General features: G+C 42.5%; 1 protein-coding gene across 20 annotated transcripts in view; it reads right to left on the bottom strand.

Annotated features, from left to right (window-relative positions):
- Positions 1-17,128, bottom strand: part of TOGARAM2 (TOG array regulator of axonemal microtubules 2) — a 149,969-nt gene extending 132,841 nt beyond the window's left edge. For 5 of the 20 annotated variants that reach the window (XM_029592975.1, XM_029592991.1, XM_029592972.1 and 2 more), the window contains exon 1: positions 16,797-16,948. In XM_029592975.1, the coding sequence (XP_029448835.1) occupies positions 16,797-16,933 (137 nt within the window). In that variant the 5' untranslated portion in view covers positions 16,934-16,948. The other 15 variants (XM_029592979.1, XM_029592986.1, XM_029592985.1 and 12 more) reach the window with 14 other exon arrangements.
- Positions 17,129-17,411: the final 283 nt, after the last annotated feature.

The raw sequence follows: 17,411 nt of genomic DNA, 5'->3' as shown, positions 1-17,411 counted from the left end.
AAACATCTGGCCAAACCAGAAAGACACAGAAGGAGAGAGTCACTATGAAAAAGCTAGAAGGAGGAAGAGATGGAACAAGAGGAGAAACAGGGGAAAATATATGACCTTGGGTTTTGGAGGGGTTCAATATAAAAAAAATGGGCGCGCACCCATGAAGATACAATAACGTTGCTGCTTTAGCTGGAACTTAACAAAATATTATCTGAATCAGTATCACATTGAAAACCATGCCATGAGCTTCTTTATTCAGCATCATTTGTCTGGCTAGGATCAGACTTAGCCAAGCAAATAGGGGGATCTGAAAATCCCGCCATGCTGACTGGCTCTAAGTTAGCCAGATAATATTTTATCCAGCTAAAATGTTATCCAGCTTACTCAGGGGATGGGAGTGCTCCTGGCAGGGGTGGCTCAAGGGAATCTGCTGCCTGAGGTAAAGGATGAAAAGCCCCCCCCCCCCCATTGCAAGTGAAATCACCGAGGGCCAGGTCAGGGGGGAAGACAATGGAGGATGAAGCGACTTGCCCAAGGTCACAAGGAATGGCAATAGGATTTGAACCCTGGCTTCCCTTGTTTGTAGCTCACTGCTCTAACCACTCAGTTTTTGGGCCTGTTATTTTTTTGTTCTCAGTCTTCGGCGTCCACACTAGGGGGCGCTGGAGAAATGTATAATGGGGTGGGGCAGCCAGTGGCTGCCCCACCCCATTATACATTTCTAGACCTAGGAGGTGGGGCAGCCAGTGGCTGCCCCACCTCCTAGGTCTAGAAATAGGACTCCTCCATTCCCTATTGCCTGCCTCCCACCCTTCTCTTGGATCTGCCCCCTGGTGGAGTGAGAGGTTGGTGAATGGTGGGAGTCTGTGTGTGTGTGACACACTCTCTCTTAGGGCTGATACAAGGGTATTAGATGCCCTAGACAAACCTTGTAGCCCATCCCCTCCCCACATAATTAAAACTTATGCATTCTTTCCCATTTTAAAATGTATTAACTTCCAACCTAAAAAGGCAGATTGCATATGGAAAATAGACATTCAAAGTACAATCTTCTGAGATTGTTGTAGCTTGGAGGAGGGTGCACAAACTCTAACCTCTCTCTCACACACACACACACACACGTGCGGAGGCACTCTCCCTCAGACACACACAAAAAGCCTCATTTATACATGTACACACCCACCCACCCTCTCATACACACACATACATATGTATACACAAACACACACACCCCCACCACCCTCTCTCACACAAACACTCCCACCCTCCCTCGCATACAAAACACACATCTCTTTCATATACACACACATTCACATCCCCACCCTCTCATACACACTCACAAAGTCTCTCTCACATACAGGCACTCACTCTCACAGGGCAAGTCTCTTTCACACACACATTTTGGACCTTTTCTCTTGCTACACAGTAAAGGCTCTTCTGCCACTGGCTGCAGGAAACGGCCTACAGTGCCGCCAGCATTTCCCCCACAGCTGGCGGCAGGGAAAACATTGGTGGGACCACAGTGACTTTTCTTTAGCCGCTGGATTGTCCTTTTGCTGGCGGGGAGTGGGAATCTTGCCAGCACATTGCAGTTCCGTGCCACTGGGACCTTCCTTTTGCTGGCAGGGAGTGGGAACCCGCCAGCATGTGGCTGCTCTATGCCGCCAGCACTGCAGGTTTTCCTGCCACCAGAATTTGCCTGAATGAAGGACGAGGTGGCTGTGGCAGGAAGGTTTCAGTGGGCAATTTTGCCGCCTCAAAATCTTGCCGCATGAAGCGGCCGCCTCACCCTGCCTCATTATAGAACTGCCCCTGGCTCCAGGACGCAATCACCTAGCAATCTAAATTAGCTAGATAAAAACAATTTTTAGCATTATCTGGCTAACACAGCCATATTACTTTAAGCAGCCAAAAAGCTATCCTAAAGTTAGCCAGATAAACTTATCCAGCTAACTTTAAGATAGCTGCCAGTGCCACTGACTGTTCTCAAGTTAGCCGGCCAGCAGGTGAATATGGATCTCAAGGTGACCAGATAGATGCATGTCACAAGAGACCCAGTCCCAGCTTTGCTCCCAGTGCACCTATGGACTTGTAGTAGTATTTTTTCTTAGGAAACTGGAAAAAGCCCAAAGATGCAGTGGGGGGTAAAATCAGGACAGGCTCAGCCTGGCACTTGTGATTATGGCAATGTCTGCTCACCTTCTTTATCTCATATTGGAGTCTTATTCTTATCCCCTGGCTTATTTTGTTGACCAGATGATCTAAAAGGGTGTCTAACATTAATGCAGGACTGAAGTTATGTAAGCATATCCTCTACTATGCTGGTTTGACATGTTGGCATTACTATCCTTCTGGGCTTACCTGCTGATCATAAATTATGTTGTTTTCTAATTCTCTTCCCTGGGAAGCGGAGGGTAGTGGTGGTCGGTGATGTGCATCTGCCAGACATGTTGTCTTGGGAAGTATGCTGTCTGCCGGTTGCCAAAATCTAAGACATTACAGAGAGACGGCAAAAACTTCTCAAGCCTAGTGATCACTATCCAATGCTGCTCATCCATGTTGGCACAGATCATGTCAACAGTAACTTCATGGCTCTGGGAGAGAGGGTAAAGCAGTTAAGGTGTATATGTGGTATTCTCCTCCATCCTCCCAGTCAAGGAAGCTCGCATTTTGGAGATGAATGAATGTCTGTGTAGTTACTGCCAATAAGAGTGTTTCGGCTTCCTGGACCATGGGATGATGTTTCAAGGATTGCCGAGCAGAGATGGGGTCCACCTGTCGAACAAGAGGCACAGCATCTTCCAGCACAGATTGGCAAACCTACTGAAGAGGGCCATCAGGGATGGGTAAACAAAGCCCTAAGGTAAGTGAAAAACCATAGGTAAGTAAAAATTAAGCACATCTATAGAAATGGGAAAAAAAGGGAACATCTGGAAAGCTATGAACACTAATGCTCATACTATGGGAAATAAAATCCCAGATCTAGAGGCAATCTTGGAAGAAGCCGACTTGGAGATGTGTTCCATGGAAAACCATGACTGGGATATAGTTATACTGGGCTACAATCTATTAAGAAAAGACTGGATAGGAAGAAATGGAGGAGGAGCACTATATAAAATGAAATGGAAAGTGCTATTGCTAAGGGATTTCAATCTGCATGAAGATCCTGGATTCTCTGCAGGGAGAACGGTTCCATCAACTGGTAATAGAACTCACATAAGACAGTGTGACACTGGACCTGGTGCTTACCAATGGGAGAAGTGTTTCTGATAGTATATTAAATGACCATCTGGGATCCAGTGAGCACTGGATGGTGTAGTTCAGTATTATAGTGCAGGTGGTAAAAGATTCATTCAAAGATGAGGGTCCTAGACTTCAGGAAAATTAACTTTGTTAAAATGGGGGGAGCACCTCAAGGAGTTATTAGATGGATGGGGAACATCTAGGGGAAGTAGAAGAGCAGTGGGAAAAACTAAAAGGAGATATCATAAGGGCAACTAAGCTTTTTGTTAGGGAAGTAAATAAAGGAAAGATGAAAGAGAGAGGCCGCTATTGTTTTCTAAATAAGTAGCTGAAAAGATAGGACAAAAAATGGTTAACATTCATAAACTATAAGGGATCACAGAAAGAGGAAGACAGGCGACAATATCTAGAAAAGCTAAGAGAAGCTGGGAAAGTAGTCAGGAATGCAAAGATGCAAACAGAAGAAAAATAGCAAATTCAGTAAAACGGGGGGATGGATAAGATCTTTTTTAGATTTGTTATTTAGTTTATTATATTCTTATTCCAATTGATATCTCCACTGAAACACTCATCAAAAATATTGGATATATACTCATCAATTAAGCAACTATTGAAATAAATGAAATTAGTTTTAAATATTCAAAAAACAGAAATCATATTGCTAAACAGAAAAATTCCAACTACCGCAACAAGTTCTATAATAATTGATCTGGGCAAAATTGATGTAACTGATTAAGCGTGTGATCTCAGGATTATAATTGATAGCCATCTTACATATGAAAAAACATCTCTCAAAAAATAAGAAATGGTTACTACAAAATGAACATTTTAAAATGATTAAAACCACTTCTTACACATGAAGATTTTAGAACAATCTTGCAAATGCTCATTTTTACTGAATTTGATTATTGTAATGCTCTTTTTTTAGGCTTACCGACTAGCACAATTAGACCTTTACAATTACTGCAGAATACAACATCAAGATTATTATTATCAGGCAATAAAAGATACAATCACATCACGCCTATTCTAAAATCACTCCACTGGTTGCCAGTAAAATACTGAGCACAATTTAAAGTTCTGTCTATACTTCAAAATATGATCAATAGCAATAATATGGAGTGGTTAAACGCTTCATTACATCTATATGTTCCAACTAGAAACCTAAGATCCGCCAATAAGGGTTTACTTCAAATCCCATCTATACATTCAGCCCATCTAAGTGAAGTAAGAGAAATGGCATTTTCAGCTGCTGGTCCAAAACTTTGGAATTCAATGCCAGAAAAGCTATGAACCCAGAAAGATAAGCTTTTCAGAAAAGATTTAAAAACATGGCAATGTAACATGGCATATGCTGAGTAAGAGAAATAATGACGTGTAGAGTCGAAGAGAGAATTGATATTATAATTTTTATATTGTTTAGGTTATTATTTTAATGATTTTATTGTAACTATTTTACTGTATTGTTTTATTGTGATTTATTGTAAACAGCCATGATTGTATGTCCAGAATGATGGTATATACATAAAAAAATATGAAATATTTTATGGATTGCCATTCTTTACAGCAATCAAGGCGATGTATGTGAACAAAAGCAGGCAAATAATACAATTAGTGATAGCACAAATGTGGCATTGTAAGACAGAGGTGAAGAGAAGGAACATGTAGAGACTAACAAGGAAAAAGCAAAATTGCTTTAAAATGGTTTTATCAGAGGTAAGTCTTGTCGGACTAATCTGAAGATTTTCTTTGATTGGGTGACCAGAAAATTGGATCATGGGAGCACGCTAGATGTAGCGTACTTGGATTTCAGTAAGGTTTTTAACACAGTTCCGAATAGGTGACATAAATAAGTTGAGTGCCTTTGATAAGGGACCCTAAAGTGACTGGGTTAGAAACTGGTTGAGTGAAAGGCAACAAAGGGTTGCGATAAATAAAGTTCACTCCAAAGAGAGGTGTATTCCTAGTGGTGTGCAGCAGGGATCGGTCTTCAACTGGTTCTTTTCAACAATTTAATGAGTGAAATTATGGAAGGACTTGATATGATACAGACGTTCAGATACTTGAAAGGTTTTAATGATCCAAAGTCAACGACAAACTTTTTCCGTTGGAAAAAAAATCAGCAGAACCAAGGGTCATGATTTAAAACTCCAGGGAGGAAGACTCAGAACCAATGTCAGGAAGTATTTCTTCACGGAGAGGGTGGTGGATGCCTGGAACGCCCTTCTGGAGGGCGTTCCAAAACTGTGAAGGATTTCAAAGGGGTGTGGGATAAACACTGTGAATCCATAAAACCTGAAGGATGGGAATGAACAGAAGAGGTATTGGGCTGGCTTGCGGGAATGACGGCTACTACCTGGTGATTAATACCCTTATTCAACAAACATTCACATGGTTAATGAGACTCCAACATTGCTCTATGCTTCAACAGCAAGAGGAAATGTGGAAAAAAGGATTTCATTCAGGCAACAACCAACAAGGTAGCACAGTCTGGATAAACAAATAAGTGTGGGAGTAACTTGCTTGTTACGGCGGTTACTACCCCAAACCAATTAAGCCTGATACTTCACTTTGAATGCATATCCAGCGTAAATCTCTGCTTCAAAAGCAGGGGGAATGAAGATAAGAGGATTTACATTCAGACAAACTACAAGGACTGAATTGCACAGTCTGGGTAAACAAATAAGCGTGGGAGTAGCTTGTTTATCGCGGCAGTTACAACCTCTAACAAATTAAGCCTGATACTCCACTTTGAATGCATATCCAGTGCAACTCACTGCTTCAACAGCAGTGGGAATGAAGAAATAGGATTTACATCCAGCCAACAACTAACAAGACATTGATCTGAGCAGTATGAGTAAACAAACATCGGGGTAACTTGCTCGATAAGATGCTTAATGTATGAGGATAGTAACCATTATAGTTCACTTTGATACAGCTCCAACACTGCTCTCTGCATCAATGGCAGGGATGGAAGGAAATTAGAATCAAAAAGCTACCAATAAGGGCCCTGAACTCAGCGGTCGGAGTAACAGATAAGTATGAGAAAATAAGTGTGAAAGCTTGCTGGGAAGACTGGATGGGCCTATTGGTCTTCTTCTGCCGTCATTTCTGTTTCTATGATTATTGGGAAAAGTTTATCTTTTTGCTGAGGATACCAAAATCTGCAATAGGGTGGACAGTCAAGAAGATGAGGAGAGATCTAGCAAAATTGTAACAAATTATCTGGAACTAGAAAACCTAAGGAAAATTATGAAAAATCTACCACCACTACTACTGGAGAATGAATTACTGAAAGAAATATTCCCTGCATCCCAGTTCTAGCTTTCCAACAATTACCTAATCCGAAAGAAAAACTAATAAAAGAATAATCTCCAAACAGAAACCCAAAAAGAAGAAAATGGCACAAAATCTTGCAAGAAACCATTATGCAAGTTGTGCCAGCACATATCAGAAGACCCTACTGCTACCTACATGGGAAAAACATTCAAAATAAGAGGTTCACATTCACGCTGATCTATGAATATTGTATGCATGATCAAATGAAAAAAAAATGTTATGAAATATACTGCAATGGTGAAATAAGCCAAAAATTAAATCTTCATAGACATAACCTAAAACATTAGAAAGAAAATCAGAATTAACAGTTCAGTAGGTGAGCAAAAGAAGACCCATTCCCTTAACAACCTCACAATCAGGGTGCACAAGAACAGTAAACATTTGAAATTTGGAAGACCAAAAACTTTGAAAGAAACACAAAAGGTCCTAATAAGAACATTGGTTTTCTCACCCAATTTCATATATATAGGACCTTTCAACTGTGAAGTTTTACTGTCTCATCATTCCTGGCATTCTCCCCCTTCCCTTTACTGAGCTGTAATGACACCCACAGGTAGCTAAGATCTAGATGACACTGTACTACTTAAACCCAGTGTAACTGCCCTGTTTCTTCACTGATCTGATGGAAGGAGGAAAACTCTCAGAACTTATCACAGACGTAGTAAGTTAGTCCAATAAAAAGATATCACCTACAACATGGTTTTTGACCCTTAATTCCACAATACAAAATGTAAAATTAGTTAAAAGAAACAGATCGAGTAATTGGCTAGAGATGATAGCATACACTCTGCGTGAGACTACCCTCTTACGATTCTGCAACTTATTTTAATTTTTGCTGGGCTAAATACTCTCTTTCCACCTACTTAAGAAATAGCTGAAAAAATTCACGCAGGCTAGGAAAGGCTTTTCTAACAGATTCATAGTGTTTACATTAGTCTTTGTGTAATCTTAGTTACCTTATCTTTATTGTGTGTTCTTATCCTGTGTAATTTATTGTTCTGTTATCGAGCCCAGTGCTTGGCTGATCTTTGTGCTATTCGATCCTGATCCCCCAGGATTTCTTTTCTCAACACACCTCCTGATGAAATTATATCGGTATCAGGTCTAGCCCAGCACTTCAAGCTGCATTAGGAGGCTGTGCCTGCTCCCATCTTAAGTGTTAACAAATTTGTGGGGGGGGTTTCCAAAGTTATAGGTAGTCAGAAGTTTTGTACAGTAAAAATAAGATTTATGTTTATTATAATTGCTATAACATCCTCAGTGATTTTGTCTGTCCAGTCAATTAATACATCTTCAATATTAAACAGAAACGATATGGCTGAGTGATTAGAAAAGCCATGTGGTGGGTGATTGTGATGGCACTGCCAGGGCGTACCCGAGCCTAGGACAGTTCTGATTTACTCCCTTATCTGCTTGAACCTCATCCCATTCTATTCCTGGATTTTCCGTCTTACATGGGATGAAGTTTACCCTAGAGGATCCGCACAGAACTAGTGGGGCGTGCGTCCTGGAAGGCGGGCGCACGTCTACGCGGATGCCTTTGTGGATCTGGGGGAAGGATGCCTGTGCCCAGCTCCTCTTGGTCCACCCCAATAGCTCCTGCAAATCTGGTGTCCATCAAATGCAAAACCAAAATGTTATCAGGTGGCGAAAGTGCGCATTCATGAAATACGTGGAGTCCCCCTTGGTAGAGAGGACATGGTACAAATCTACTCTTCTTTTACCTTTCATCACTCCAAATGGCAGTAAATCCTCACTGATGGCAACTGTGCTGTTTGTACCCTATGACTGTGCATGTAAAACTGCCCCCCAAAACCTACCCCACCCCCCACTCCAGGGTCAAAAACCAAGTGGTGGGTGATGTCTTTTTATTGGACTAACTTATTACGTCTGAGGGTTTTCCTCCTTCCATCAGGTCAGTGAAGAAACAGAGTCCCCTAGATCTTAGGTACCTGTGCGTGTCCTTACAGCTCAGTAAAGGGGAGAATGCTGGTCCCTCTCTTCCAAATCCCACTTTCTCCCTTACATGTGTAAAGAAGGTTTTATCTTCACCTTTAACTGACTGGGCAGTTTGTACCTTTGCTTGCCTTTCTCCTCCCCTTCGTGTTACATATTCCAACACACCAGACTGAGCTTTGTTTAAAACTTTCATTAAGATGAAATCCATGAGAAAACAGTGCCACACTGCTTTATTATTGTTCCAAAGAATTGTATTTGAAGATACTGGGAAGCAGCTGAAGTGAATCATTTTTAGAGAACTGCCTAATCTCGTTTCATCTCCAGCTTCTTATTTATTTATTTTATTTGAGTTTTTTCTATACCGGCATTCGCGATGGAAATCGCATCATGCCGGTTTACAATAAACAAGGTGTGCAGAAAGGGAGAATAATAATAACATTAACAGGTGCAACAGAAAAAGTAGCAGTTACAATATAACAGGGACGTAATACAACTTGGAACAATGAAGAGTTGATATTAATTTAACAGAAGAACGAAAAACTACCCAAACCTGGCAGAGTCTTATGAATATGTATTAGCAAGAAGGTATTACATCCTAGACTTTTTTTTTAAGAAATATGTGCTAACCTCTTTAAGCTCAAAAAGGCATGCTTGGCTTTAAAAGATGGGACTGGGATTCTGGTTAAGGGCTATGGTACTGAAAGGTGGGTGAGTGGGGGACAGGGGGGATAAGGGTAGGCTTGTTTGGATATTTGGAAGTTATTGTTAAAGTTTAAATTTGGAACATAAACACCTGGGAGGTTATTTGCATCAATTTGATAAAGCTTTACATCTCAGTATGGATACGTGTAAAAACTGCGCTGTCAGATCAGGTGCGATGTCTTGGAGTTCTAATAGATGAGAAACTTTCCATGAATAAGCATGTTAAAATGTCGATTAAATCTGGTTAGGGGAAATTACGTCTCTTACAATGGTTGAAACCCTTGTTAATGATTTTCGTACGGTTTTTACAGACCTTAAAAACATTTCCAGCATGGATTATTGCAACTCGTTGTTGCTTGGTCTTTCTGCTTACACTCTGTTATAAGATGCCTCTGCAAGGGACTTTTAACTAGTTGTAAAAAGATGTGATCCTATTACTCCACTTTTGATATCTTTACATTGATATTCAGTATGAAATTCTCACACTAGTTTTCAAAATCATTCATTCTAAAGATTCTGGTTGGATTGAAGCAGCTTTGCATTTCTATATCCCCTGAAAATAAAGGTCTGTTCACAATTCCTTCGATTCGGAGCTCTCATTTAAGCAAAGTGAGAGATCGTGCCTTTTCTGTAGCAGGCCTTAAGCTGTGGAATTCTATGCCTGAATTATTGCACACATTAACGGATGGAAAGACATTCAAAAGTGAATTGAAAACTTGGCTGTTTAAGAACGCTTATGATCTGATGTGAGAAAGTTACGGAGAGCTACTTATGTGACTGATGTAAATTTTGATTAGCTGATTGGATGTTTTTATTTTCTTTTTAGAAATGCGTTGTTTATTGTGTTAATTTTATTATATTTATGTTATCCTTATTTTATGTATGTTATGCTGAAAACGTTGTGATGTTTATTTGGAATTATGGTATACAAAACCTGTATTCTACTTGTCTGTTATACTTGATGTGTATTCTGGTTTTGTGAGTTCTGTTTGTTAGTCTGCAATAACTTTTTTTTTTTTTTAAATAGGGAGGAAAGGATCCATGTGATCTTGAAAGCTTGGACAGGGCAACATCTTTTTTTTTTGTTGTTCCAATAAATGGTGTGATAACATAAAGACTTCCGTTTTCTCTGGGAAATAACATCTTTCCAGAGCTGCAATATGTCCCCGACTGCTGAATTAATTCCAGCAATAAGTCCAGTGAAGTCTTCCTCATGCCAGTGCTACAGAAAAACAAGATACGCAAATAGCAGTGAAAGTAGGGGGTTCCCCTGTTTTTTTGAGTAAGTGCTGTGAAGTTGAAGGGCGAACTCATTTCTTTCTCTTTTTTTCGAACCAGCGACCTTCAAACTACTCAAAAGTTCTTAATACAAGCAATTATGCTAAGACAGAGTAAAGGGGGTCCAGAGCAGGGCTACCAAAATGACGTGCAGGGCCTGGCCCATAAACCCTATAAATGAGGCTTACGGACCGAAACGGGGCTGATATTCAAATACCTCACAAAGGTATAAACAACACACAAGAAGGAAAGAAAGTTCTAGAAGAAAGGGTCACAGTCTGAGGGTCCTAGGGGTGTGGGCCGAGGAACGGCACCAGAAAACATTCCCTCACAGAGAAGGTGGTGAACGTGCAGAAAGGTCTCCCAGGGGAGGTGTGGGAAGCAGAAACGGTAAGAATCTTACCTCGCCAGGGACAGGGGGTGAGGACGCAGCTGGAGGCAAACTGGGCCCTGTGCGGCAATGCAGCAAGAATGGAAAACAGGAGGAGGAGATGGTTCTTACAGTGTTTCATCTGCCGTCCATTCTCTGTTTCTGTTTGATGGACTCCCTCCAAAAAAAACAGCGGCTTCTTCCTACGCACGTTTGCAAAGACGCCAACCTGTCAGACAACACCGAGGCTCCGCTGGGAGCCCCTGGTGAATTAGAGAGACTTCCTTTGCGAATTATTAAACATGTTTGTTGGCTATTCAGCCTTTATTCCTACCTCTCTCTCTCTCTTCCCATCCCTTGTGAAGGCTTTTCCCAGGTGGCTCCCAGGGCTGCACAGCCACCGCGCTTTGCTGCCATTCTGTACGGCTCGATTACAATTTTCCAGGCCAGTCATCCTTCTACCCGCTTCTCCCTCCTGTGCGAGTCGTCCCCACCACAGGACTCATTCCCTCAAACTCCACAGGGCTCCCTAAGCAGAGAGGTTTGACGGCATCATTAGTTAAATGCTGTCGCTCATCCTTGATTAACTCTCTACGGGTGACGACTTGGCCGTGGATGGTGGCTGCACGGGAGTGCAGCCCACGTGCCGCAGTCTCCCGGGATGTGTGGCGTTTCATTACTTTGTCTTCCCCTTCTGAAGCACTGTCCTCCTCCTAGTGTCCGATTGCATTTATAATTCTTTTAAAGCAGAACGAAGGTGCTGTAATGTTCTTTTTTTTTTCTTCTCCTTCTGGGCATTGGGTTTCAAACACTCTCACACAAAGAATAATAAAAGCTGCACCTCCCAGCGCCTCTGGCCTCGTGCCTGACGCTGCACCCTGGCTGTCCATCAGACACCCTCCCTTTTGTAATTGCTTAATTAATTAATTACTGTTTAAAGCTGGTGTTGGGAACGGATTGAGTTCCTCCTGTTTCCCAGTCGTCGGGTGAGGAGGCAGCAGGAATGGAAAGAGCAAAGAATTCAGAATTTAAAACATACAAAAATAAAAGCACCACCACCACCACAAGAGGAAGAATTATCATGAAAAACTGTTTGCCAAAACCTATTTATCGGAGGGCAATTCCCCCAACATTGCCTAGTTCTAGGCCCCCTCCATGGGGAAACCTCTAGAGATTTTCCTTGCACGAGTTTCAATACCTTGTGCACCTTATAGGATATCAATCAAGATTTAAAAGCGGGGCTCGACTTCACCACCTGATTTGATATTTATGTAAAATATCCAAAGGTCTTACAAGATCTTCAATAAACAGCCCAAGCCCTTGGAGGCAAACCCAATAATAAAACCGGACATTTGACCCACCCTTTCATTTCTGGATAGTTGCAAAAAATCCTTTCCTTATTCTTGCCTTTTTTTTTCTCCTATCCAAAGAAACTGGCTACATCATTTTTCCATCTTTGAAAAGTATTTATCTGCAATATGCAAGGGAAGATGCGAAAGAGAGGGAGAGTTGAATTGAGCTTGTGGTATCATTTTAATGGCATTCACCCTCCCCCAGGGGGAGTCAAATTCAAAGTCGTCTACATGTACTAATTTTACCTAAGGCGCCATACCCTTCAATCCTTTCCTCAGTATAATACCGACATATTTTGCTTTATCTACACTTCCCTTAGCCCCAAGAGCCAAAACATCCTCAGCATCCTCAAAAAGGACAAAGCACTCTGATGTAGTCCAATTCAGCCTGCACCCTCCGAATCCCTTCTCCAGAAATACTTACTCCTGGGCCAGCGCAGGTCTGCGCTGCTCGGCATGGGAGCATGCTTTCCAGAAGACCCTCCTTCACATTTTAACACAACATTTTGCTTATTGGAGCCTCTTGTTTCAAGCCCTGGCATCTCTTTCTCTCTCAAAGTGGCTACACAGTTCAGACACTTTCTGTTCCCAACCTTCCATTCCCTCGGTCCCAAAAGCATCCCTTTCAAGTAAAACCGACTTCAGAAAGTTGTACTGGTTTGGCCTGGGAGAGACCTTGCGACAAGTTGTAAGCTTTTTTTTTCTTAATTGCAATGTACATCCAAAGCCAAAATATTTTAACAAGACAGGGTTATGCCTATGTTAGCACAGTTCTGCCATAAGTTTGCATACCCCCGGCAGAATGTGTAAGATGTGCAGCATTTTAAGAAAGCATGAATGATCAGACAAAACACGTCTTGTTATATTTTCTGTGTGTTTCAAATTAAACTCTTATGCATCACAGAACAGCACAATCATAAAACAAACCATAGCAGTAAGGGAAATAATAAAATGGTCCTGTTCAAAAGTTTGCACACCCTTGAATGTCTGGACTAATATACACTCGAGTTGACACACACAGGTTCAGCTGGCAATGAAGAGTAGGTATCCACACCTGTGCCTTGTCTGATTGCAATTAGTGTTTGTGTACAAATAGTCAATGAGTTTCTTAACTCTTGAGAAACCCTTGTGCATTTCATCCAGGGCTGTACTGACTTTGGTGGTTACTGAAGCATGGGGAAAGCAAAAGAACTGTCAAAGGATTTGTGAGCAAAAGTAGTTCAACTTTATAAAATCGGTAAGAGGATATAAAAAGATATCCAAAGATTTGAAAATGCCCATCAATACTGTTCAAACTCTGATCAAAAAGTGGAAACTTATAGATTCTGTTAATACCAAGGTAGACCAAGAAAGATTTCAGACACAACTGCCAGGAAAATTTGTCAGGATGCAAAGAAAAACCCACAAGCAGCTTCTTCTGAAAAACAGGCTTCCCTAATACAAAGTGGTGTGGGTGTTTCAGCATGCACAATAAGGAGATGCTTGAACAAAGATGGGCTGCATGGTAGAGTTGCTAGAAAAAAGCCATTGCTGAACCAGCACCACAAAACAGTCCACTTACAATATGCTAAACAGCACCTAGAGAAGCCTCAAATCTTCTGGAACAAAATAATTTGGAGTGATCAGACCAAAATTGAATATTATGGTCACAACCATAAACGCTATGTTTGGAGAGGAGTCAACAAGGCTTATGAAGAGAAGCACACTATCCCTACTGTGAAGCATGAGGTAGATCTCTGCTGTTTTAGGGGTTGTGAGCTACAGCGGCACAGGGAATTTAGACAAAGATGGTGGCAGGATGAATGCAGCATCTTATTAGAAAATATTGGAGGAGAATTTCCATTCATCAGCCAGGAAGCTACACATGGGGTGCACTTGGACTTTCCAACATGACAATGATCCGAACACGCAAGGCCAAGTCGACCCTTCGGTGGTTGTGGCAGAAGAAAGTGAAGGTTCTGGAGTGGCCATCACAGCCTCCTGACCTCAACATTACTGAGCCACTTTGGGGAGAACTCAAACATGCAGCTCATGCTAGACAGCCAAATAATTTACAGGATCTGGAGGCTTTTCACCAAGAGGAATGGGCAGTTTTACCCCATGAGAAAATAAAGGGCCTCATTCAGAACTATCACTAAAGACTTTTGGATAGTAGAAAGACTAGGGGGCACTCCATGAAGTTAGCATGGGGCACATTTAAAACTAATCTGAGAAAATTCTTTTTTACTCAATGCACAATTAAACTCTGGAATTTGTTGCCAGAGGATGTGGTTAGTGCAGTTAGTATAGCTGTGTTTAAAAAAGGATTGGATAAGTTCTTAGAGGAGAAGTCCATTACCTGCTATTAAGTTCACTTAGAGAATAGCCACTGCCATTAGCAATGGTTACATGGAATAGACTTAGTGTTTGGGTACTTGCCAGGTTCTTATGGCCTGGATTGGCCACTGTTGGAAACAGGATGCTGGGCTTGATGGACCGTTGGTCTGACCCAGTATGGCATTTTCTTATGTTCTTATGTCATTGATGCAAAAGGAGGCAATGCACGATATTAAGAACTAAGGGTATGCAAACTTTTGAACAGGACCGATTCATTACTTCCTTTATTGCTGTGGTTTGTTTAGTGATTGTACTATTCTATGATGCATAAAATAGTTTAATTTGAAACACGCTAAAAATAACAGACGTGAGTTTTGTCTGATTACTCGTGTTTTCTTAAAATGCTACACATCTTACAGATTCTGCCAGGGGTTTGTAAACCTATGAGCACAACTGTATATAATAAAAAAAAAAAAAGCAACAACGTACATTGACCACCATGCCTTAGCTGTTAATAGCTCACAAGATCCCCAGTAGCAGTTTTTGATACTAGTTTTTTCTCCTAAGAAAATCCTAATAGTATCCGTTTGTTTCACCGTCAATGACGACTTGACTTACCCGGGTCTGACATGTGCTACCCTAGGCTAAGACACAGCAAGAGTGAAGAAACGCTGAGCAGGAAACCAAAAATTCCATAGCTCCCCAAAACTAGCAATAATTAACCGTGAGCAAACATGAAAGTTCAGCACCCACTGAAGCATACAACGCCCTCTCTTCCAGTCAGTGACTGCAACCCATAGCTTAGTTCCTGGACCGGCAAACCGGGACCCTGCCGCTCAGTTAAAGGAGCTGGGAAGAGAATCTGGTTAATCATATACCTCCTCCTCCTCCTCCAGCAGGTCCTGGGTGGCCCAGACTGCAGAGCTAAAACCCCACCACCTGTCTTATTCATCAGCTGGCTCAGAATCAGGCAGAGCAGTAACATCTCCATGGGGCAAAACCAGCTCTCTCTCCGCAGAGATGCGCCAGATCAAACTAAGACCAGGAGAATTTCGTGCCCAGGTTCCACTAAAATGGGATTTTTTTTAGTGCCATGGTGGGGAAAATTTCATTAAAAGTTTTTCCAGTAGAGCCTGGGGGAAATCTGACCGTGTTTGCTGAAATTCAGTGTGGATTCAAGGATTCACAGAAATCCCCTTCGCAGTTTTACCAATAAACACTGAGAGCAAGCCTGTGAAAATTCTCACAACTCCGGTGAATTACTTTGCAAACTGTTTTGTGAAGTTTGCCCTTCTCTGCCTGTGAGCTGATTTGAAGATACTGAAGTAGCCTGAGGGGAAAACTCCCTTGTCTGAAGATCTCATTACCCTCGGCGACTTCTAGGGCTCGTGAATTTTGCAGATTCGAGACTTTTTTTTTTTTTTTTTTAAATTATTTTTGACAGGGATCCCGTGTTACAAGCACTGGTGTTTTTCAGAAAATGAGGTAGTGGGTGGGGGCCAGCAGCCGCCTCCACCTTCCATTCCAGCTGCAGTGGGGGGCAAGGAAGCTTATTAGCCACAGCTGGGGAAAAAAAAAGTCCAGGTCAGCGCCCTGATGTGACTTGGCAGGAAGTCAGCCCTGGTTGCAGGGTGGGGTATTTGTGGCACGAGGACAATCGTGAGGGGAGGGGGCTCCACGCGTTGAAATGGGGTTTGCTATAAAGGGGGGGGGGCCAGTTTTACCAGAAGACCATGGAGTCTGGCGCGAGCCCCCCCCCTCCCCTCCCCCCTAGAGTGACTTGAGATATAAAGAGTAGGAGAATCCAATGCCTGTCAGACCGTGTGGAGAAGGAATATTCCCCCCTGCACGGATCGCAAACTATTTTTCTGGCCTGAGAGGACCAGAAAGTAAATTGTAAGCTTAAACTTTCTTCTTGTACCCCCCATCCCGGTCCATGCCCCAGGGGAGGTAAAGTGAGCGGCAACTTTCGGCAAGATTGCTCCACTCACCTCTCTGGTTCAGCTCTCCATTTGTCAGCCGGGAAGCGCTCCGGTAAGCACGGGGAGAGGTGCAAACCGCATCCCGAGGAGCCGCGGCCGAACTCTCCCAGCCCGGGGCCGCCCGGCTCTCTAGCCCGGGCCGGGGAACGGGCGCGGAGTCTCGGGCACCGGTGGCGCCTGCAGACGGGAGGCTCCGGTAAAAGCCCCCGTCACACAACCAGGAACAAACAAGGCTGCGTAGCAACCGGCGTGCAGAGCGCTCACCTGGCAGGGCGCACCTCGGCATTGTTATGGTAATAGGGAGGCAGGGCCGGGCGCGCTGCCGGCCTCACGCGTGCACCGCCCCGCTTCTGCGCGCTACCGCTGCCCGCGCTTGGTCTTCTTCTTAGGTCTCCTTCCATTTTTTTGTTCTACGAATACTTTGTTCTTCTCGTTTCTTTTTTTTTTTTAAGAATTAGGGGAAACTATTTTTAAGATTAGAATGAGCATCGATTTAAAAGCAAATTATAAAACCAGTTAAAGGAATTGTTGTTACTGTTATTAACCTTTCATTAAGGCCATGCCCTCAGTTTTCAGAAGCCTTCCTTCCCCCAGCCGACTCTTCAGCTGCCCGGGCCACATTTTTCCTGCCTTTATAAGTATCCGTGTGACGCCTGTCCGGGGGAGTTCTGATGACGATCAGCACCGCAGCGCCCCAGTGTAGTGACATCCATAATGCCGAGGGCAGCTAAGCAGAAGGAGTTCTCGGAAACCTTTGAACATGCAGATCTCCAGAGGAATGAAATAAAAATCAGAAATACAAAAAAAAAAAAAAAGCCCAAAAAAACAGAGAATCCTAATGCTATTTTTTTGTTTTAATTGGCAGCTGATTTATCTGAA

Source organism: Rhinatrema bivittatum, chromosome 3, assembly GCF_901001135.1.
Source record: "Rhinatrema bivittatum chromosome 3, aRhiBiv1.1, whole genome shotgun sequence".
Lineage (NCBI taxonomy): Eukaryota > Metazoa > Chordata > Amphibia > Gymnophiona > Rhinatrematidae > Rhinatrema > Rhinatrema bivittatum.
This window is presented reverse-complemented; position numbering and strand designations above follow the sequence as displayed.